Consider the following 25434-nt stretch of genomic DNA (forward strand, 5'->3'; position numbering starts at 1 on the left):
AAAAATCCAGAAGTCACATTGAATGATTTCACGGTATTGCAATTACAGCTCTAAAATGTAAAAAAAATATATATATATATATATATATATATTTTCTTTTTCTTTTTTTTCCATTGAACAGGATTTTTATTTTTCAAAACATACAGTGCCTTGCAAAAGTATTCAGCCCCCTTGAACCTTGCAACCTTTCGATACATTTCAGGCTTCAAACATAAAGATATAAAATTTTAATTTTTTGTCAAGAATCAACAACAAGTGGGACACAATCGTGAAGTGGAACAAAATTTATTGGATAATTTAAACTTTTGTAACAAATAAAAAACTGAAAAGTGGGGCGTGCAATATTATTCGGCCCCCTTGCGTTAATACTTTGTAGCGCCACCTTTTGCTCCAATTACAGCTGCAAGTCGCTTGGGGGTATGTTTCTATCAGTTTTGCACATCGAGAGACTGACATTCTTGCCCATTCTTCCTTGCAAAACAGCTCGAGCTCAGTGAGGTTGGATGGAGAGTGTTTGTGAACAGCAGTCTTCGGCTCTTTCCACAGATTCTCGATTGGATTCAGGTCTGGACTTTGACTTGGCCATTCTAACACCTGGATACGTTTATTTTTGAACCATTCCATTGTAGATTTGGCTTTATGTTTTGGATCATTGTCCTGTTGGAAGATAAATCTCCGTCCCAGTCTCAGGTCTTGTGCAGATACCAACAGGTTTTCTTCCAGAATGTTCCTGTATTTGGCTGCATCCATCTTCCCGTCAATTTTAACCATCTTCCCTGTCCCTGCTGAAGAAAAGCAGGACCAAACAATGATGCTGCCACCACCATGTTTGACTGTGGGGATGGTGTGTTCAGAGTGATGAGCTGTGTTGCTTTTACGCCAAACATATCGTTTTGCATTGTGGCCAAAAAGTTCAATTTTGGTTTCATCTGACCAGAGCACCTTCTTCCACATGTTTGCTGTGTCTCCCAGGTGGCTTGTGGCAAACTTTAAACGAGACTTTTTATGGATATCTTTGAGAAATGGCTTTCTTCTTGCCACTCTTCCATAAAGGCCAGATTTGTGCAGTGTACGACTGATTGTTGTCCTATGGACAGACTCTTCCCACCTCAGCTGTAGATCTCTGCAGTTCATCCAGAGTGATCTTGGCTGCATCTCTGATCAGTTTTCTCCTTGTTTGAGAAGAAAGTTTGGAAGGACGGCCGGGTCTTGGTAGATTTGCAGTGGTCTGATGCTCCTTCCATTTCAATATGATGGCTTGCACAGTGCTCCTTGAGATGTTTAAAGCTTGGGAAATCTTTTTGTATCCAAATCCGGCTTTAAACTTCTCCACAACAGTATCTCGGACCTGCCTGGTGTGTTCCTTGGTTTTCATAATGCTCTCTGCACTTTAAACAGAACCCTGAGACTATCACAGAGCAGGTGCATTTATACGGAGACTTGATTACACACATTTGGATTCTATTTATCATCATCGGTCATTTAGGACAACATTGGATCATTCAGAGATCCTCACTGAACTTCTGGAGTGAGTTTGCTGCACTGAAAGTAAAGGGGCCGAATAATATTGCACGCCCCACTTTTCAGTTTTTTATTTGTTAAAAAAGTTTAAATAATCCAATAAATGTTGTTCCACTTCACGATTGTGTCCCACTTGTTGTTGATTCTTGACAAAAAAATTAAATTTCATATCTTTATGTTTGAAGCCTGAAATGTGGCGAAAGGTTGCAAGATTCAAGGGGGCCGAATACTTTTGCAAGGCACTGTATTAGCACACTGAAACATAAGTATAATGTTAAGTTAAAATAATTTTTTTTTAAATTCTAAATAAAATTAAAATAAATGGAGTCCTTTAAGTGAGCCTCAACTAACAGCCACAGCTCAACATTATTACCATCAGAACAAAATAATTGAATTATTTTCCATAAAAAGCAAGCGTGTATGACTCGTATCATATTACATTATACACACACACTCTCTTTGTCAACACAAAGAGACAGAAAAAACACCAAGGTTTACAACCGCTAGACACATTAAACACGCTGGAGTTAACTCTCGTAGCTGGTGGGAAACGTTCATGTCAGTGTTTACTAACCTTTAATTTTGTATAAATGCGAAATCATATTCGAGGTATTGCCTCCTCGGCAGCCACCCTCCGCAAATATGTTTTACATATCGGTTGGCCCTCCTCCTCTGAGCCACGCCCGTCTGTAGCTTTTCTGTAGCCTGAGTATTCTCAGACCAGCGATTTCGTTTTCTTCGATGAGGGAAAAAGTTCAGGAGTTTCACCTCCTCCAGCCATCGTGTTGTAGAGCTGACTCACTGACATTGAGCAACAACCGGTGGGGGAGGTTTGAGCCTTAGAGCGGCAAGCGAGGGATTACTCCATGCATTTTTGGGACATAAAAAATAGCTAATACCTTAGGCACGGTATGACGGAAAATTTTTGCGGTTTTGAAACCTTGACGTTTTCATACCATGGTATACCTTGAAACTGGTAATCGGCACGTCTAATCCAGAGCCATGTTTAAGTCTGTCAAATTAACTATAATATAAAAAATATTGCAATAGAGCAATGGGCTCTTTCTGCCTCATACACAAACTGTAAGAGTTTTAGCTTAAGTCCCAAAAAAAATGGACACCCCTTCTGAATTTAACAAAAGAGGCGGTTCTTAGATACAAAAAAACTAGGGCTGACCCAGAAAGCGTACAATCCTGCGGAGAAGCGGGTTGAAATAGCAGCAGTCTGCGGTCACGATGGTCTTCTCCTGAGCTCCCTCTGACTTGACAAAGAAACTGGTCACTTCTCCAATCAGAATCTGGGACAGTAACAGAAGAGAAAGAAAAAAAGAAAGAGGGACAAAGAGCATGACACTCAAATGGAGATAAAGCTGTGTGTTTAAGTGCTGATGACCCTTACTGACTATTCTGTCATTTTAATGTAGTGCACTGCAAATAATTCATGAGTGTTCCTCCCTCTCCGCCCGGCAGCGATTATGCTGTAATGTTGCCTTGGCCTGCCTGCTTTTGCTTTGTTTTGCCATTTTTAAGCTTTAATAAACCCAAACATCAGCAATTACTCAATAGCAACCCTGCACAATTTCATTTCATTACCTCCTCAAAATTTACTGCTATGTCTGACCACTACTTCATTAAATTTGAAGTCTTAGCCCATTGTTATCGTTCGGACCACAACTAGGACTGTAGTGGTCACAACATTAATCCTTCAACTACTACTGCCGCCTCCGAGCTGCCACCCTCAGTAATTGCTCCATTTACTTCTAATGCTGACTCAATTGATAATCTCTCGAACAACTTTAATAACAGTTTGCATAACGCTCTTGACACCGTAGCCCCATTAAGACTTAACACATTCTAAAAGACGCACTCTTTGGTTTACAGTGAAAACTCGAGCACTTAAACCAGGGGTGCTCATGCTTTTTTGCTCCAAGGGCATATTTTGATTTAATTATTATTATTATTTTTTTTTTTACATTTTATCAACGTTTACACCAGTGTTCACATGGCTGTTGAGTTTGGTGAATTTTGAAGCATTCTGAGGGGTCAAAGTAGGGCTCAAAGCATCGGCGGGACAAAGAATGACTGCTAGGGGGCGCTACATAGTGTATTTGGAACTTGTCTTTACACTGTATCAAAGATTGCACCTGTCTTGACCTGCCTGCCGATTTTGGTGCATTTTGAAGCATTTTAAGGGGGTCAAATTGAGCTCAAAGGGGCTGTGGAACAACGAATAACTATAATAATAACAAAAATACCGAGGAACCACAATGGGTTACCTAAAAAAAAAACATTGCGACCTGCATCTCCATGCTGTTCAATTATGGATGTGCTCTAAGTCAAATCAAATCAACTTTTATTTGTTTTAGACCAAATCACAACAACAGTTATCTCAAGGAGAAAACAAAACATGTTTTAAGGTGCAGTAGCCCTACGCTGGATTTCGACTTACTTGAGCATTGTAGGGTTTTGTTTTGTTTTTTTGCCCACCCAGGTAAGAATAGTTAATGCCCACCCACACCTGGCATCCTAGTAACACCATTGATTAACAACGTACTTACACTAAATTTTTTTTTGTTTTGATGCCGTGAGGTACCCACATTAGCATTGCGATCGACTGGACGCGATCCACGCAATGGGCACCCCATTGCAAGTCCCACTAATTCAATGCCAAGCAATCAACAATTTAAATCGCAATTTTATGTACATACACAATTAGTGCTGCAACGATTAATTGATTAACTCGAGTAATTCGATTACAAAAAAAGCTTTGAATCAGATTTTGCTGCTTCGAGTATTCGTTCAATCAGAGTGGCGTTGTAAAACTCAAAATGGCTGAAGTTTGAAATTTTTGTTAGTTTTTTTTTTTTTTTTTAAATGCATTTGTAATTTAGGTTATGGGTATATCTGGCCATTTTTTGTAGATATATGTGTTTGAATGATTTGTTAACTCATTCACTCCCAGCCATTTTCACCGGAGCAAGGCCCTACGCTCCCAGCCGTTTTACAAGATTTTGACTGATTTTGCAGGGCCCACAGAAAATTCTGTACTATTGCTATATAAACATGGAACCCACCAAAATAAAGATTAGACTCTCTTCTTTCAGCAGAAAAAAAGTTAGTTCATATCTTTTTTCCATTCTTTAGAAATCTGCTTCAGAAAATAGCTTAGTTTAAGCAATTTTCCAATTTCTGATGAAAAAACGGAGAAATTGAGCTTTTTGTGAAAGCATACATTTCAAACATAACTTTGACTTATACACAGCTATTTTTTGCTTTAGTTACATTCCGAACATCTGAATAATGTTTTCCTTTTACAAAATAAGATAAACAAAAAGACAAATAGAGCTTTTGATAGCAAAGTAACCATTTATTTACACATAACTAACTGAAACATGATGCTGTTCTGGTTGCGACTGCCAGTTAAACTTTACCCTCATCGCCGTCTGTCTCATAAAGATGAATTTTTTCGAGTCTCTGCGGGCTCTGCTTGTGAGCAGCACGGACTCAAAGACATCGTCCGCTGCACTAGTGGCCTCGGTCGTCCAGCGCCTGGCATCCCGGGCGTTCTACCGGTTGTTCTGCTCGGTCATCCGCCGCCTAGCATCCATTCGGTCGTCTTTCGCCGGCACCCAGCCGTGCGGCTTGGCCGTTCGTTGCTGTTGAATCGGGTTGCGGGTCTTATAAAATGCGCTACTGCCCTCCAGTGGCCAGTTTTATTGTTCTAAAATGGATTTTCAGCTTTGTGCTTTGGAGCTAAATTGAATCACGACCCAGAGATGTCTTTTTTGATTAAAAAAAAAAAAAAAAACGTATAAGACGTTTGGGACACTGAAATAATTAAAAATATAACGTATTTATACGTTTTTGGGAGCGAATGAGTTAAGAGCATCGTTTAAAAAAAAAAAAAAACGATAGCATTTAAGCTAGAAGACTTTTGCTTTACAACTTAGCCAACTGTTTTTTTGGTTAATTTTTTTATACCATTTGACGCTAAGCAAGTATATCAATTTATTTTTAAATGAAAGTGCAATCCTGCAAATTTTGAAGAAACACAAGGGATATTTATTTTGTAGTCACATTTAATGCTCTTTTGAAAGTGCAATCTTAGCAAGCCTTTGTTTTACAGCTCCTAAAACTTGTTCTGTAACGCATTAAATGTTCCCATCCCGATTACTCGATTATTCGAACTAACAAATCGATAGATTAATCGACGACTAAAATAATCGATAGCTGCAGCCCGATACACAAGTACGAATAGAAAATACACTCAACATTCCGCTGTAGAAGGCCCGAGCCGAGAGTCAAACCCACCACCTCTCGACTCAGATGCAGTTGTGCTAAGCATAATAAAATCTTTCTAAATAGAAAGTAAAGTAAATATAAAATAAAACATGTTTTTAGTTATTTCACCTTTTCTTGCTAAGTACTACATAATTAAACACGTGTTCATTTATAGTTTTATTACCTTCAGAGTGAATTCACCTTGTAAATCGTCATGAAAATAAAGAAAACGCACAAACGAGAAGGTCTGTCCAAACACTTGACTTGTACTGTATGTGCTATAAGGAATCCAGTTCACGGAATATTGATCCATTTTTGGCAAGTAAATAAATTCAACCAAGCATCACGTAAGTCCAGTTTTTCTCTTACAGCAGCATGATAGATGTAGGTTACAAGCCCATACAAAATGCATGGCTCATGGTTTGGAGTGCCGGGTGAAGCTAATGCACCACAAGTAGCTCACGTTGCAACAGTGTGAGTGACAGATGGATGACACCACCAGAGAGCTGCTAATAAAGATTCACTGAGAATGATGTGGCTTCATCATAAATAAGGTATTTGGGAATATGACCTGCTCAACACTGCATAAACAAGCAGTGCTCAGGTGATCTGGTACAAGTATGCTTTTTTCTTGTTTTTATTATTATTTTTTTAAAAATTTATTTATTGTTGATTGTCATCATCGTTGGTATCATTGACAGTTACAAGATAGCATTGTGATAAGATTAATTAACCCGAAAAAAAGAGGTTGGCGGGAAAAGCCTGGGCTTATTAAATCCCGTCCCCAGTAAACCAAAGGACGCAAATCTTCACATCATAGTGTAGACATTTTACATTGTGATACAAGTGCTACTTTTTTTTTTTTTTTTTTAACACATGAATTATCTTCCCAGTAGTCATTGATTAGACGTGGCACTTGGGTTATTCAGTCAGTCATCCGTTTGCTCATTGATTCAGTGAGAATTTATCTGTTAGGAAATCTTCCAGTTGATGGAGGACAGCCAAGGGAGACACGGAAGCCCTCCTCCGCCGCATCCCGCGCAAGTGGTTCACTCCTCGTCAGCCCTAGGTTGGTTCACGCGAACGAGTCTATACCTTGTCCCAAACCGCTTCAAAAAAGCATTTACACCCATATTCCAAACCCAACAGGAAATCGGTTATTTTGGATCGAATATGAAATTTTTATCGATTTACAGGGTGCACATTTGAGACCTTTTCGTCGAGGGAGTTGGATCATCTTCAAAATTGGTGAGACTGTTCAGGAGACATATGAGATCTTAAGTTTTTAAAATGGTGCGTTTTCATTCACAGGTTTGACCTGGGCGTGGTGCCAAAGTCGGCATTTTTTTCCGGCAAAATGACAAATTCAGTAAATGACTAATAGTTCCTTGACACCATGTTCAATCTTTTTCATATCTGGCATGTATGTGCGGTATCCCACCCTTAACACGAGTGCATTGAAATATTACCCATTAGGCCTAGCGCCCCCTAGTGAGGATAGGAAATGCCTTTTTTTACGAGACAGGTTCCTCCTCCAAGGGAAAAAATTCTGTTGACCTCAAACCTGTTTCAGGGGAGCCTCAAGACATGTGTTCAGGTGCCTGATGAAAAATATTGAGGTTTCGTTGAAGCGGAGAGGTCCAAACTGGAAGTGAAAATGACCGTCAACAATTTGTCTCGCCAAAAACTTAGAACAGTCATAACTCGGCAGATATACAACATATCTGCGCCAAACCTTCCGTGTTTGTTGAGAGTCATACCCTGAAGGTTCTTGTAGGGGTCATTTGCAGCAACTATACAGTGCCAACTAGTGGCGACAGAAAGAAGTTTTAAAAAAGGCCTTTCCTATAGACCATAAACACCGACGTCACAAAACCACGTGCTCGCTGTATGGTTCCGCCCCCTTGTCCGTCATTTTGTCTCTGTATTAGCATTGGTTTCAATTGATCGAGGAATTTAAAATGCATTTCATGGAAGACCCGGTGCTTTCGGATGCCGTAAACTCACTGGATGTGTTGCATGAAAGGCGTTATGTGGAAAAGCTTCGTTCTATACAGTCGCCAGATCCATATTTGATGCCCAAATCGATGTTTTTCGACCCACTGTCTTCGCCCTGTCTGCCTGACATCTGCTAAGCTGATATTTACAACTATCTTGTCCACACAAAATCAGCCTATTCTCACGAAAATTTGAAAAACTACAAGAGCTTGGAGGCTTATAAATACTTCGTTGCTGGTTGGGTGAAACAGGTCCTCGTCCACGAAAATTCGGCAGGAATCTATCTTGTGCTTGGAAAGGTGAGTTACGAAATTTTCAATTCAAAATCTTTTATTCTCGCTAACATCCACTGTCAAGTCTAATTTATTTTATGTCATTTGTCAATGCAGTTAGGGCTTTTTATGTTTATATGGTTTAGCGATAGCACTCTCACTACATACAAACGTGTATGTTGTCGGCGATTAGCCTAGCAATGATCTTAATTGTGGTTATTTGTCAGCCCAAAACCCTCTAAGTATATCTTAAATGCATCTTACCGGATATAAAATGACTACTACATAGTCTGTGGTGATTTTTTGGTGCCCAGTTTTCACGTCGAATTGCAGCCATTTCGCTCTCCTCTTTGGATCCCTCGGAATACGGTAAAACTTCAAGTCTCTCCTTCCATCTTCTCTGTTAGTGCAACCAACAGCCACACACGCCTTCACCATTTTGATTATTAATGTTAAGGAGCAGAAAAACACGCCGTATATAGGAGGAATGTACGTAGCCGTAACAGGTTAACACTATGTTTTGACGGACAATTGGGCGGTACCATTCAGGAGAGCGGAGTTGTGCCGTCACGTGGGTAGGGTCTATTGGGTTTTTTCAACATACAGCGAGGAAATTTGGGGAGTAGATGCCTTATGCAAAACTGCTCCAAAAAGTCTCTTGCACCCGTATTCCAAATCCTACAGGAAATCGGGTATTTTGGATCGAATGTGAAATTTTCATGGGTTCACAGTAGGAGTTTACATTTGGAGGCTTGAATATGCACAAAAACTCACCAAAATTTGCACATACATGCGGCTTTGGATAACGTTCGATAATCTTGCAATGTTACGAAAAAATGTAACAAAATGGCTCAGTGACGCCCCCTTGAATTTTTCAAAAAGGCCTCTCCATTTAGGTTTTTTTAACATAGAGTGATGAAATTCGGAGAGTCAAAAACTTGTGCAAAACTGCTCCAAAAAGTCTCTTGCACATACATTCCAAATCCTACAGGAAATCGGGTATTTGGGATTGAATGTGAATTTTTTATCGATTTACAGTGTGCACATTTGAGACCTTGGCACGGAGGGAATTAGTTTGATCATCCTCAAAATTGGCGAGACTGTTCATGAGACAAATGAAATCTTAATTTATCAAAATGTTGTGTTTTCATTCACGGGCCTGACCTAGGCGAGGTGCCAAAGTCGTCCATTTTTTCGGCTATACGCCAAATTCGGATAATGACTGATAACTCCCTCATACAACGTTCAATCTCTTTTAAATCTGGCATGTGTGTGAGGTATCCCAGCCTGAACAGGACTGGATTGAAATATTACCAATTGTGCCTGGCGCCTCCTAGTGGGAACAGGAAATGCACTTTTTTACGGGACACACTCCTCCTCTAAGGGAAAAAAAAAAAATCAATCAACCTCAAACCTGCATAAGGGAAGCCTTAAGACGTGTTGAGATGGCTGATGAAAATTATTGAGGTTTGGGTAAAGCAGATGGGTCCAAAAGGAAAGTGATTATGACTGTCATCATTTTCTCTCTCCACATATTTTGAACAGTGATAACTTGGGAGATGTAGAGGGGGGCTGTCTGCCACCACCCCGACCTGCATGCCGTACGAGTTTGCGTGGCGTCCGAGTTGTGCCAAACTGCGAGGGCCTGTTCAGTCCTGCTTGCAGGCCTAGTTATATTTATTATTCAAAATGTCTCTCATTTTTAGCTTATAATCATTATTTGATGTCTAATATTTTGTTTAAAAAAAAAAAAAAAACTTTAAAAAATTATTCACTCGCATATTTTAAACCTTAAAACAGATTATGTCACAATGAAAAAAATGGCGTCTGTAAAAAAGTCACGGATATCTACGTCATAACGATCGCTAAATTGTATTTTTTGTTACTGTCGCATTTTCCCCGATATGTTAGATGATAAATAATCGATCCAAAGAAAAACTGAAAAAAACCCCGTTTAAAACAGTAAATATATGAAAAAGAAAATCTCAACCACTCCTTAATGTCTGCGATTTCTGCATCGCGACCATTGTTATATTACCATGTTTCACCCATAAATCCCCAAAAAATCCAGCCGTGGCCATTCACAGCTGTGTCTTGACACTCAGTGATACATGCGACATGGAGTTTTTGGATCGAAACAAGGTAAGTACACGATAATTAGCCTGGTGCTCCAGACTCACTGCTGTTCCAGCTATAAAGTCTGGCCACCATTAAGCGGATAAAATTTCCAGGGCGGAGCAAACCACAGCAAACAGACAGCGGAGTGGACCAATCAGCGACGGGCGGGAGGAGGGACTTGCGCGCGGAAGTAAACATACGAGGAGAGCGGAGTTTATTCAACATGGCTAGCGCGAGACAGACTGTTGTCAATGACTTGTGTTGATGTGTTTTTGGTCATTTAAAACTGATTTTACTGTGGATTGGAACATATTCTCGCCTCTCCTGTTTGCCATCCGTGTTGTTGTGGAGACGACTTCCGACGCGGAAGAGTGACGTTGCTCGTTAAGAACACGTCACGCAAATAAACGAATCTGATTTGTCGATTGATTTTGTACTTGCTCGAGAGGCCGTTAATGGGCTGGGTCCCAGACTATACTCTCAGTGTTTAAAAAACACAGGGAGAACAGTCTGGCCGTACCAGGCAACACGATAATATCTCGTTAAAGTCATAGCGTCTTGTTGAGTTAATTATCGAGGGTTGATTGTATATTTGCTTGATTGATTGAATATTTGCTTGTGCTCATATATACCTAATACATACATAATACATATTGCCATATTTTTTCTTATTTGATATAACCAGTAAATGATTATTGCTTTCTATACTAGGTATAATGTTTAAGTGTTACAAAGTGTTAAAAAGGGTCGGTGTGACAACTGCCTTGCTTCATGGCCGCAACATTGCGTAACTAGACCTTCTAGGACATCTTCAGCATTTTACGTCTGGACTTTCGTCTAGACTTTCGAGGACAATCTTCCATTCGAGGACATCTTCCATGGCCGCAGCGTTGCATAACTGAAGTGTCTGGGTCATTCTGACCATTTTACCTAAGTGCCCTTGCTTACACACGTGTATTTAGTTAGTTCCACCTACATGCTCACACATCGCCAACCAAAATCACATGGGTGTCTCCAGCTTGCTTTCCCCCTCCCTTTAGGGCGGCACCCTTCTGTGTTAGGACAAACCCCTAATAAAAAGAGCAAGGAGGGTTTTTCTTTAGATCAATTTTGGTGACTATACAGCGTAATCTAGCATTTCTCTGTCTAGTCCCTCCTTGCTCTCCTTGGCCAAGAAAACTGAGTGTCTTCTCTCCTTATTTTTGGGTAATTTTACAAATGTCTATCTAAGGGTCTATTTTTAAACTTGACAGGGAGAACAGTCTGGCCGTACCAGGCAACACGATAATATTTCGTTAAAGTCATGGCGTCTGTAATTCTGCTTTTGCCTGCTCTCGCCTCCAGAGAGGGTTTTGATGTTTAAAAAACATTAAAAAAAAAAAAAAAAAATGCCCTCCTGTCCAAAATTTTTCTTCCCCCAGAACGGGTAGATTTTAAGCTTTCTAATGATGTATCACACATGCATATCGGACAGTTTTGAAATTTGGCCAAATTGGGGGTCTCAGAGCGGAACTTCAAATCACCTGAGTGTTTTCCGCCATATATATATTATTATTTATGAATTTAGTAAGATAATAGCTTGCTAGATAAGCTATCCCAGTTTTAAATTTGAAAAAAAAAGCTTTATTATCAGATTAATCAGTTAAGAAACTGATCTGGGATGTTGTTCTTTTGGCACTCTCAGTCAAAAAGGTTCCTGACTCCTGCTTTAAAGCAACACATGAAGTCATTGTAAGTAGATATGTAATTGCCAGCCTGACAGCGATGTAAAAAAAAATGTCTACTTGCCACAACTCATTTCACAATCACTCAAGTGCAGCTCCACTGCCACTCGCTGTGAGCGCGTTCCATTGTGACAACCCCCCTGCTAAGAAGCCTTTATTCCCACCCTCAGTCATGTAACCAAAAGTATACCACGTCAATACTCATTCCTTCTCATAGGCATCTCACACAGAAGGTCACTTGTTTCTGAGTCAGTGAGCACCCATTTCACATTTAAAAATGAGATGTATTGACAGCCCTTTTGTCCTTCTGTAATTTGGATTGCATTAGAGTCTTTGCTCTGCTCTAAAAAATGAAGACCTTTCATTTAAGGCAGGATTTCCTGTTCTGCTTTTGTAATTCCTGCCTTCAAAACTAATCTCTTTATTTGAAATGATGTTGTTTCACAGTCTTGCATGCAGGCTGCTTCTGCAACCTCTAATTTCAACTCACTAATCTAGTATTTCCCAAAAAGAGTGGAAAATGCCAAGTTAGCTGTAACCTGCCAGGCTGCGTGAAGGCGCATGTACTTATTGTGAAGACTGTAAAAAAGCTTTGTGTAACTTGGAATAGAGCGAGAGGTTTTTTTTTGATTAGACAGTGAGAGGAACAGCAGCAGCACAACAATTGAAACCACTTAATTCCATAATCTTTGTTATAGTGCATCAAAATTGGACATCTTTCGCTAGATGCTGAACAAGAGGCCTTCAAATCTCTGATTACAATCCAAAGATTGACAAGAAATTGGACTTTCTGTTGTTGTTGTGTGTTTTCCACCTGCGATCGGACACTTAGAGCCAGTTGTGTGGTTGTTTGAACGATGTGCAAATGCTAGCGAACACATGCTAACCGTTTGTGTCATTGCTGTAACAGCACCTAATTATCATTTATTTACGTTGATGCGAACCTGTTTGGTATCGAGGACAAAATTGATTCAGCAAATTATACGGACGTCCAGCATCGTCATTTGGGAGTTTAGCTCGCTGTATTGCCAGGACCGAGCCGTAGCGTCCTGGTGAGGACATCGCCATGCATCATGTAACATCATACTGTACACTTGTTCAGCATGTTGTTCTCTATTGTATTTTTATATTAAATTGCCTTTCAAGATGACATATCTGTTCTATGTGTTGGATTTTATCTAGTAAATTTGCCCCAAAATGCGACTTATACTCCAGTGCGACTTATAGTCTGAAAAATACGGTAGTCAAAATTTGGTGGGTGTCTATTCCTAGGTCAAGCCAAGTCAAGTTCTCAACTTCACCTAGGCCTTATTCACACAGGATGAATATTGCCCGGGGACCTCTGGTCATTGTTAATAATTACGCAGCGAGTCTGAGATCTTACAGCGCATTAGCACAGGATAAGCAATGTCTGTAATTTGGTTTATTTTCTTGACATTGTGGCCCCGCACTCCAACACAGTAGGTGGCGATAATGCACCTTCAGCGTTAAATGACACCCGTCAATAAACACGATGAAGCAGCAGAAGTCCATGAGATGAATATAATACCTACATTATGTCCCAATTAAGGGTCTGCACACTTGGTGTGTGCCTTGGAAGACCAGTTACGTTACAATACTGCGAGAAGGCCTGTCGCAATTCATAAAAACTCCTCTCACGCACTCAGAATGGGTCCTCCTCTTCAACCATTTTGAGCCGATTTTGCAGGATGCAAAGCTACTGCACTCAGCTAACAAAACAGAATGCTTTTTATGCTACTGCCACCACTAAAACTAAACATATTAAACGGCAAAATGACTTATTATTGAAAGTAAAACTTTCACATAAGTTTTGACTGTAAGGTTTTTTCTTATTTGAAAGTCCATTGGCATATATTAATCCAAAATCCTAAAATTTGGTTAAAACGTGACTGTTAGTGCTAGTTTTGGTTAGCTTGATGCTATAAGAAAATGTTATTAGGGCCCGAGCACTAAGCGTGCGAAGGCCCTATTGTTTTGCAAAGGATTATTTTATTTTTTTTATTTTTATTTTTTTTCAGGGCAAATGAAAACGGCCAATTTGGAGGCCTGAACATGCACGAAAAGTCACCAAAATTTGCACATACGTGCGGAAAATTGTAAATTTCGATAATTTTGCAACGCTGCAAAAAAATATAACAAAATGGCTCAGTGGCGCCCCCTTGAAATTTTAAAATTGGCCTATAACATTAGGGTCTGTCAGCGTAGAGCAATGAAATTTGGGGGGTCTATACCTTGTCCAAAACCGCTCCAAAAAAGCATTTACACCCATATTCCAAACCCAACAGGAAATCGGTTATTTTGGATCAAATATGAAATTTTTATCGATTTACAGGGTGCACATTTGAGACTTTTTCGCCGAGGGAGTTAGTTGGATCATCTTCAAAATTGGTGAGACTGTTCAGGAGACATATGAAATCTTAAGTTTTGAAAATGGTGCGTTTTCATTCACGGGTCTGACCTGGGCGTGGTGCCAAAGTCGGCCATTTTTTCGGCAAAACTACAAATTCAGTAAATGACTAATAGTTCCTTGACACAACGTTCAATCTTTTTCATATTTGGCATGTATGTGTGGTATCCCACCCTTAACACGAGTGCATTGAAATATTACCCATTAGGCCTAGCGCCCCCTAGTGAGAACAGGAAATGCCTTTTTTTTACGAGACAGTTTCCTCCTCCAAGGGAAAAAAATCTGTTGACCTCAAACCTGCATCAGGGGAGCCTTAAGACCTGTGTTCAGGTGCCTGATGAAAAATATTGAGGTTTCGTTGAGGCGGAGGGGTCCAAACAGGAAAGTGAAAATGACCGTCAACAATTTGTCTCGCAAAATACTTTGAACAGTCATAACTCAGCAGATATACAACATATCTGCGCCAAACTTCCCATGCTTGTTGAGAGTCATACCCTGAAGGGTCCTGTAGGGGTCATTTGCATCAACTCTACAGTGCCAACTAGTGGCGACAGAAAGGAGTTTTAAAAAAGGCCTTTCCTATTGGGTTTTTTCAACGTAGAGCAATGAAATTTGGGGAGTAGATACCTTATGCCTAGCTGCTCAAAAAAGCCTCTTGCACCCATATTCCAAATCCAACAGAAAATCGGGTATTTTGGATCGAATGTGAAATTTCTGTCCATTTCTAGTACAGGTTACATTTGGAGGCCTGGACATGCACAAAAACTCACCAAATTTTGCACATACATGCGGCTTTGTGTGGATTGCGATAATCTTGCAACGTTACAAAAAAATGTAACAAAATGGCTCAGTGGCGCCCCCTTGAATTTTTCAAAAAGGCGTTTCCTATTAGTTTTTTTTAACGTAGAGCAATGAAATTTGGGGAGTCGATACCTTGTGCAAAACTGCTCCAAAAAGTCTCTTGCACCCATATTCCAAACCCAACAGGAAATCGGGTATTTTGGATCGAATGTGAAATTTTTATCAATTAACAGGGTGCACATTTGAGACCTTGTCACAGAGGGAATCAGTTGGATCATCTTCAAAATTGGTTAGACAATTCAGGAGACATATGAAATCTAAACTTTTCAAAATGGTGCGTTTTCATTCATGGGTCTGACCTGGGCGTGGTGCCAAAGTCGGCCATTTTTTCAGCAAAATGACAAATTCAGTAAAGGACTAATAGCTCCTTGAAACAACGTTGAATCTTTTTCATATCTGGCATGTATATGCGGCATCCCACCCTTAACACGAGTGCATTGAAATATTACTCATTAGGCCTAGCGCCCCCTAGTGGGAACAGGAAATGCCTTTTTTACGAAACAGGCTCCTCCTCCAAGGAAAAAAAATCTATTCACCTCAAACCTGCATCAGGGGAGCCTTAAGACATGTGTTCAGGTGCCTGATGAAAATTATTGAGATTTGGGTAAAGCAGAAGGGTCCAAAAGGAAAGTGATTATGACTGTCATCATTTTCTCTCTCCACATATTTTGAACAGTGATAACTTGGGAGATGTAGAGGGGGGCTGTCTGCCACCACCCCGACCTGCATACCGTCCGAGTTTGCGTGGCGTCCGAGTTGCGCCAAACTGCGAGGGCCCGTTCAGTCCTGCTTGCAGGCCTAGTTATATTTGCTTTGCTCTAAAAGAAACTTAATTTAATTTTTACATTAAGCAACCAATTACACCGAATGTTAGGCAGTCCCATTTTGTTACCAGAGAGGATGATCCTCCATCAACTGGGTCCAGTAGGCCCATAAGGGTGCATACCCCGAATTGGGATACAATTAATGTCATAACATCATTTATTGCTCGTACTGTTAATGACAAAACGTCTTCTGCTTAACCCACATATTTGCCCCTGCAAAATTGTCAAAACTGCTAATTAACATTGGCACTGTAGCTTCCCTTACCCATTACAGATACAGGAACCCCCACTAATAATGAGAACGCAGAAAGAAAAACACAGGAAAGCCGTGCAATTACAATTAAATGATTGACAAGCTGATTCGCACGGGACTACTAATATAAGACATCTATATTTGGCGAGTTATGGTAGGTAATTCATGGCAGAATTTCTCTATAAATCACAGACATTATGCATTTGGACGAGATAAGGGTTTGACACATTCTTCAAAATAATTAAAATCACCACATATCCCTGAAGTGATATTAGTTCTGTGAAAATAGAGCTCTAGTTGTTAATGTCTTCTACATCCTCGACGGAAAGAATCAACAGACACATGCCCTTCGCATATTTCAGATGTCCAATGTGTATCTGCAATTGTTCCGAAAACAGGCTGACTTCAGCCAGCTATCCTAAAAAAAAATGGTCAGTGCCTAGACTGACCAGATGACCAATTCCAAATGACAAAGTCAGCAAGCCAGAACTATAAGGGAGGGTGAGGAGAAAATAAACAGTGACTCAGTAGGCCTGTGTGTTAATGGAAAAAATGACATAGTCGTATGACTCTACGGTGGTCTACATATTGAGTTGCTTTTTTTTTTTGTTTTGTTTTGTTTTTGACAAATAAAATATTTTTAGGATTTGTTTGTGTCCTCCTAGTGTGACTTGTCCCTGTGATTACCCATTGATTTCACCTGTTGTGCCTGTGCTTCTAGTATCCACCAATCTGCTTCCTCTCGGGTCACCCACCTGTGCCTCATTGTCCTGTTACCCCTTGCCTGTGTATATAAGCTCACCGTTTTTGTTGTGTTCTTGTTGCGACATTGTCCATGTCAGCGTTTGAGTCCCTCGTGTTCCTGTGTCCTGCCGTGTTTAGATTTTACTAAGTTGTTTGATACCAGTCTTTTGTTTGCCTTGGAGTTTTTGGATTCTTTTGTTTGTACTTTGTTTTTTGTTAGCTTCAGTTAAACCACTTTTGCACCGCCTGTCTGCCTCGCTTCTGTGCTTTCCCTGAATTTGGGTCCACACTGCCTGCCCGTCAGAGAAAAGTGTCCAATATGGAGAGATCAAATAAGATTATGAAAATATTAAAAATACAATTACATAATGACACATAAAAACACTAGTATGAGGAATCACTGACACCAACTGAGTCGTTAAGACTCAACAGAAGTAGCTCATCCATTTTTTTTTTTTAAATAGGAATCAGCAACATTTGAAAGTGTCAAACATCAAAGAAAGTCAAGTAGTAAAGATGTCTGTAGTAACACACATACGTATAAAAGAAAACGCCAAATACTGAGCTTCTCTTGATTGGCTTGCTTTTATGTTGAGGTGACAGACAAATGTTAACTTTGTGAAAGTGACTCCAAATAGTGTGGGTGTCTGTTGTTCTATGTATACTGAATGTGGTTTGCAAGCACTACCTGACAAATTATATTAGTAGGACTAATAGGATACTCCAAATTTTCTGCTCACAGCTGCATGCACTTTTGTATGATCGAATCTTAACTGTATATCAATAATCACTATGACTACTTTCACAAGTGCATGATGCCCAATTCCGATTATTTGGTTAATTCTGAATTTTTTGGTATAGTCATTAACATTCTAATCACAAAGGCATCTAAAAAAAAAACGAATTTGCCCGTGACACGACACGTATGCAAATTGTAACATGTCGTCACGTGTTGCAGTGTTTGGGAAGTTAATCATGTACCTCATGCAGTGTTTGGGAAGTTAATCATGTAGCTCATGTGTGGTTTTAGGAAGGAAAACGTATTTTCTGCACCCTCATCCGCCACTGCTCGTTTGTATCTGTTTGTTTTGTCGAGCAGTGGTTACATTTTTGACCTGTGGATGACCTATAGGTCACATGTAAATGGATCACGTTCACAGTGCAGAGGCATTAGATAGATACAGTGGGGCAAATATGTATTTAGTCATCCACCAATTGTGCAAGTTCTCCTACTTCAAAAGATTAGAGAGGCCTGTAATTGTCACCATGGGTAAACCTCAACCATGAGAGACAGAATGTGGAAAACCCCCCCAGAAAATCACATTGTTTGATTTTTAAAGAATTTATTTCCAAATTAGTGTGGAAAATAAGTATTTGGTCACCTACAAACAAGCAAGATTTCTGGCTGTCAAAGAGGTCTAACCTCTTCTAACGAGGTCTAACAAGGTCTAACAAGGCTCCACTCGTTACCTGTATTAATGGCACCTGTTTTAACTAATAGGTACAAAAGACACCTGTCCACAACCTCAGTCAGTCACATCCACTATGGTCAAGACCAAAGAGCTGTCGAAGGACACCAGAGACAATATTGTAGACCTGCACCAGGCTGGGAAGACGGAATCTGCAATAGGTAAAACGCTTGGTGTAACGAAATCAACTGTGGGAGCAATTATTAGAAAATTGAAGACATGCAAGACCACTGATAATCTCCCTCGATCTGGGGCTCTGCAAGATCTCACCCCGTGGCGTCAAAATGATAGCAAGAACGGTGAGAAAAAATCCCAGAACCACAAGGGGGGACCTCGTGAATGACCTGCAGAGAGCTGGGACCACAGTAACAAAGGCTACTATCAGTAACACAATGCGCCGCCAGGGACTCAAATCTGCACTGCCAGACGTGTCCCCCTGCTGAACAAAGTACACGTCCAGGCCCGTCTGCGCTTTGCTAGAGAGCATTTGGATGATCCAGAAGGGGACTGGGAGAATGTGTTATGGTCAGATGAAACCAAAATAGAACTTTTTGGTAGAAAAACAGGTTCTCGTATTTGAAGGAAAAAGAATACTGAATTGCACCATACCCACTGTGAAGCATGGGGGTGGAAACATCATGCTTTGGGGCTGTTTTTCTGCAAAGGGACCAGGACGACTGATCTGTGTAAAGGAACGAATGAATGGGGCCATGTATCGAGAAATTTTGAGTGAAAATCTCCTTCCATCAGCAAGGGCATTGAAGATGAGATGTGGCTCGGTCTTTCAACATGACAATGATCCCAAACACACAGCCAGGGCAACAAAGGAGTGGCTTCATAAGAAGCATTTCAAGATCCTGGAGTGGCCTAGCCAGTCTCCAGATCTCAACCCCAAAGAAAATCTGTGGAGGGATTTGAAAGTCCATGTTGCCCTACGACAGCCCCAAAACATCACTGCTCTAGAGGAGATCTGCATGGAGGAATGGGCCAAAAGACCAGCAACAGTGTGTGAAAAGCTTGTGAAGAGTTACAAAAAACGTTTGGCCTCCGTTATTGTCAACAAAGGGTACATAACAAAGTATTGAGATGAACTTTTGGTATTGATCAAATACTTATTTTCCACCATGATTTGCAAATGAATTCTTTAAAAATAAAACAATGTGATTTTCTGTTTTTTTCCCCCACATTCTGTCTCTCATGGTTGAGGTTTACCCATGTTGACAATTACAGGACTCTCTAATATTTTCAAGTGGCAGAACGTGAACAATTAGTGGCTGACTAAATACTTATTTGCCCCACTGTATATCGAGCAGGATTTTTGCCATAGGGTACGTTATAATTCCATTAATTCGTTCCACAGCCCAAAAACCTACACTAAATACTTAATAAATGCTGCAAGTACTATTACTATTACTACAAAACAAATAAGTTATTAATAAAAATCAGAATCATAATAATAATATAATAATAATAATGATACAGTGCCTTGCAAAAGTATTCGGCCCCCTTGAATCTTGCAACCTTTCGCCACATTTCAGGCTTCAAACATAAAGATATGAAATTTAATTTTTTTGTCAAGAATCAACAACAAGTGGGACACAATCGTGAAGTGGAACAACATTTATTGGATAATTTAAACTTTTTTAACAAATAAAAAACTGAAAAGTGGGGCGTGCAATATTATTCGGCCCCTTTACTTTCAGTGCACCAAACTCACTCCAGAAGTTCAGTGACAATCTCTGAATGATCCAATGTTCTCCTAAATGACCGATGATGATAAATAGAATCCACCTGTATGTAATCAAGTCTCCGTATAAATGCACCTGCTCTGTGATAGTCTCAGGGTTCTGTTTAAAGCAGGCCCGGATCTAGGTTGACCCACCAGAGTGGGCACTAAGAAAACTTGAGGGGGCACCCACAATGCAGGCTTTTTTTTTTTTACCCTCTGCATTTCTCTGGGTTTGGGACCGGCGCAAGTAGGACACTGGCTTGTGTCCCGTTGAGGTTGCTTTTTTTTTTTTTTTCCTTCATCTACTTATTTTCGCAGTCGGCATGATGCTATGATGACGTCATCTCGCATGGCAACGTGTCGCCATTTTGAGATGGGGGCACGCACAGGTAAACAGCCGTAGACAAACGCTGTCTAAAATTCATAATTTTCAGCTGTGTTTTGCGTCTTTTTTCATAAAAACGTCTTAAACATGACTTATTATTACCACGAGTCACTGCCGACAGACGCGAGGAGGCAATACTACTTAAAATTAGCGTATATTGGCCTGCAAATCTGCCCATACAAAGTCGCAGCTGATAGCTGGATAAACATTCCAAAGGAATTGTATGCAGTGGAGTTCGGAAACATCTACAACTACCAGTGTTGTTAATAACGGCGTTACAATATAACGGCGTTACTAACGGCGTTATTTTTTTCAGTAGTGGGTAATCTAATTAATTACTTTTCTCATCTTGGCAACGCCGTTACCGTTACTGAGGACGGAAAGGCATGCGTTACTATGCGTTACTATATTGGTCGAAAAGTCTGAGGGAGACTGACTCACCGAGACGACAGAGCAGAGCAGAGCAGGAGCGGGGAGGAGGCAAGAAAGTTGTGACGCCGAGCAAACGCGATGCTAGGTAGCTCCAATAATACATGTTGTAGCCGATAGCCGACAAACTACGCCCGCATGTTATGGTAGATATGTTAGACATGGTAGATATCACATGTACTGTATATAGATATAACTAGATGCAAAATGACAGACATGGCACTAAATGCGTTAGTAGACAGCCGCCATCTTAAAGCAGTAGGCTTTTTAGGACGGCTCTGTTGTAGAGAACCTTCCTAGCGAACCTAAGTAACTTTTTATCTAAAATACTTCAAAATCGGCAAAATCTTGACTTGAATCTATCTTTAAATGATGAAACAGTTTTAAAACTTTCATATGTCGAAAGTAGAGAGAAGGGAACTAATGCAATAATGGGAGCAATTTTAACAACTTTTAACAGTTGATTCAGGGTAAAGAGTAAATTAGGGTAAAGAATTGGGCTCGGGCCAATTGTACCAAAAACCTCCACAAAAAACTTCACACAGTGTGGCCAATGTTTTTTTTTTTTTTTTTTTTAAAGTAATTATCACCAATTACTTTGCCAAGTAACTAATTACTCTTACATTCAGGTAATTGAGTTACTAACGCAATTACTTTTTGGGAGAAGTAATTTGTAACTATAATTAATTACTTTTTTTCAGTAAGATTAACAACACTGACAACTACCTCATAAAGAATTGTGGGATTGCCTGTGAAAAGAGCTATGAGAGAGGATGTATCCGCATGTCAGTGGAAATTAAACACGCCCAAGTTTTGGCTAAAAGACAACTTATTCTCCGTCAATTCTTCCTACGAATGCAACGTTGAGCTGCAACCACCTCAACATAAAATATGCACAATATATGAAATCGCATATGTACTGCACTATCTTTAGCAAATTTTGCCGACCCTCTAACTCGTGGGTAATTAGCATATCACAAGTTTCATGCTAAGTGAATCTGTCTCACTTTTTTTGCACTGAAGTACACACAGTTCACATATTTATGTTTTTAAACACATTTAAACAATAAATACCGGCGATGCAACTTCAAATTCAAGGCAAAGTGGTCACACAGACGGTGCGAAATGACTGCGGCCGTCGTCGTCTGATTCTCTACTGAACAACGTCCCTTCCGTGTTGCAGTTTTATTCAAATAAAGTGCGCAAGAGATGCAGTAAATTAAGGCGTCCACTAGATGATGCTAATAAGATGTAAAAGAAACTCAGGTATTCAATCACAAAACCCATCAATCTTTTATACATAACAGAACACCGTCGTTTTGATTGGGTGGGCACGACTCACGTCTGGGTGGGCCGTGCCCCCCCTGGCCCCCCCATACATCCGGCCCCGGTTTAAAGTGCAGAGAGCATTATGAAAACCAAGGAACACACCAGGCAGGTCCAAGATACTGTTGTGGAGAAGTTGAAAGCTGGATTTGGATACAAAAAGATTTCCCAAGCTTTAAACATCTCAAGGAGCACTGTGCAAGCCATCATATTGAAATGGAAGGAGCATCAGACCACTGCAAATCTACCAAGACCCGGCCGTCCTTCCAAACTTTCTTCTCAAACAAGGAGAAAACTGATCAGAGATGCAGCCAAGAGGCCCATGATCACTCTGGATGAACTGCAGAGATCTACAGCTGAGGTGGGAGAGTCTGTCCATAGGACAACAACCAGGCGTACACTGCACAAATCTGGCCTTTATGGAAGAGTGGCAAGAAGAAAGCCATTTCTCAAAGATATCCATAAAAAGTCTCATTTAAAGTTTGCCACAAGCCACCTGGGAGACACACCAAACATGTGGAAGAAGGTGCTCTGGCCAGATGAAACCAAAATTGAACTTTTTGGCCACAATGCAAAACGATATGTTTGGCGTAAAAGCAACACAGCTCATCACCCTGAACACACCATCCCCACTGTCAAACATGGTGGTGGAAGCATCATGGTTTGGGCCTGCTTTTCTTCAGCAGGGACAGGGAAGATGGTTAAAATTGACGGGAAGATGGATGCAGCCAAATACAGGAACATTCTGGAAGAAAACCTGTTGGTATCTGCACAAGACCTGAGACTGGGACGGAGATTTATCTTCCAACAGGACAATGATCCAAAACATAAAGCCAAATCTACAATGGAATGGTTCAAAAATAAACGTATCCAGGTGTTAGAATGGCCAAGTCAAAGTCCAGACCTGAATCTAATCGAGAATCTGTGGAAAGCGCTGAAGACTGCTGTTCACAAACACTCTCCATCCAACCTCACTGAGCTCGAGCTGTTTTGCAAGGAAGAATGGGCAAGAATGTCAGTCTCTCGATGTGCAAAACTGATAGAAACATACCCCAAGCGACTTGCAGCTGTAATTGGAGCAAAAGGTGGCGCTACAAAGTATTAACGTGAGGGGGCCGAATAATATTGCACGCCCCACTTTTCAGTTTTTTATTTGTTAAAAAAGTTTAAATTATCCAATAAATTTTGTTCCACTTCACGATTGTGTCCCACTTGTTGTTGATTCTTGACAAAAAATTTAAATTTAATATCTTTATGTTTGAAGCCTGAAATGTGGCGAAAGGTTGCAAGGTTCAAGGGGGCCGAATACTTTTGCAAGGCACTGTAGTTATAATAATATTACCTGTAATAATGTAACGAATCGGGTTCTAATGTGGCGGATGTGTTTTGCGTGGTATACAGAGTGAGAGGGACTTTTTACTTTCACTTTGTTCAGCTGTGGCGGACAGTAGGCGTGTTGTGTTGCACAACTTCTGAAATAAATGATTAAAAACCTGAAGAAGCTGGCAATTTTTTGCGACGTTACCACAATAATAATTGTCAACTTAACTTGTAAAGACTGGCGAACGGCGGTTGGAGGAGGACCGTCGAGATCGTAGACGGCCATGTTGTCGAGCCAGTTCACAGACGCGCGCACCACACTCATATTTTTCTATTATTTCAATCTTCATTGCAATGGTAAGCCTCACATTTTTCCTTTTTTTCACCACTTGCACTAACATTCTTGGAACCCATGTTGATTTCTCACAAGAAAATCCGCAGGTGCGTCCGTCTTACGGGAAAATAAACTGCAATGCTGTCATAAATTGTCGTATTTCAAGAATGTCGTCGGATGTAAAAACAAATGGGGAGTCAAATTTTACATCGGATGTCGAAAAGATCGTGCGTCGACGCGATCGTATGTCGAGTTACCACTGTATTTCCTGAAGTTTACTACTATAGAAACTCCGGCCACTGTAGCAACAGGATTTCATGTCACACCATATAAAAAGCAACAGTTTCCCTGAGGCGAGTATTAAGTAATGTGTGCGCATTTGCAGCTGCGTATGGATCGCTCCCATCGTCACACCATGGGCTGTTCGACACCACTAAAATTAGATGCTCATTTACACCACAAAGGATAAATTATATCTGTCACGCTGCTGAATGCATTACGGATGGGTTTCGGCTGTATAATGCAGAATCCTTTGGATGCTGTTGGTGAGTTTGCATGGTTGACAAATGTTGTAAAAACTGCCTGGAAGTAGCATAATAGAAACCTATCTGAGAAACACACACATGCACATGGCCTCACAGAGCAGTGCCGGTAACCATGACAATAGTGCTACAGCTCCATTATCATCACCCACATCCTCTTCTTGCATCTCCTATCTGTCTCGCCCTGCTTTTAATCGCTGTGCTAGGGCATCTTCCCTGACTCTTTGTGGAAGAAAGAAACTAGGCTACTGGAAACATTGTAATTATTTCGGTGTACATTTCTAAGTTGTTTCATTTACTTTACACTCGCTAAAAACTCTCAGAAAAACGGGAAGATTAGTTTAGTATGAGCTATGACCCCATTACTCTTTGCCTCTTTTCCTGATTTCCCTTTCCTGTTCTCCTTTCATCTCCCCTCCCTCCGTCCTCCTTCTTCACTTCCTATAAAATGGTCGTGTTTTCATCTAGGGTTTTACGTTGGACCCGTGTGGGAAGAGCTAATCTGGCAGTGCTGCGAGAGAATTGCCGGATTAGGGGGTTCTCATAAAGTGTGTCTTACGGAACGGAGAGCTGGTCAAGCATATTGTCAAGGGGTAACATGGCCGTCTTTCTTTATCTTTTCGGCCTCTGGCACTGACAGAATAAAGCCGTAATTATCCTTCACTATCCAACTGGTCTTTTTTTTTTTTTTCTTACTCCATTGCAAAGACAATATTATTGAAAACACGATCTGTTTAGTCCATCTATTTTTCTATGTACAAGTACAGAGATGGTCAATTTTATCAATGACCTTTTCACTTGTACAGTGAAGCACTTTTACAACATCTCCTCATTCACCTTCTGATAAGGCTCTCATCATTCACCTTCTAATATGGC

The 25434-nt window shown here is 40.4% G+C and overlaps 1 protein-coding gene across 7 annotated transcripts in view; it reads right to left on the reverse strand.

Moving 5' to 3' along the window:
• The window catches only part of LOC130919814 (phospholipid phosphatase-related protein type 5-like), a 151436-nt gene that overhangs the window by 18819 nt on the left and 107183 nt on the right, over window positions 1–25434 (reverse strand). For all 7 annotated transcript variants that reach the window (XM_057842379.1, XM_057842377.1, XM_057842378.1 and 4 more), the window contains one exon: window positions 2699–2819. In XM_057842379.1, coding sequence (XP_057698362.1) covers window positions 2699–2819 — 121 coding nt within the window. The remainder of the gene's footprint in view (window positions 1–2698; window positions 2820–25434) is intronic.

Source organism: Corythoichthys intestinalis, chromosome 8 (assembly GCF_030265065.1).
Source record: "Corythoichthys intestinalis isolate RoL2023-P3 chromosome 8, ASM3026506v1, whole genome shotgun sequence".
Classification (NCBI taxonomy): domain Eukaryota; kingdom Metazoa; phylum Chordata; class Actinopteri; order Syngnathiformes; family Syngnathidae; genus Corythoichthys; species Corythoichthys intestinalis.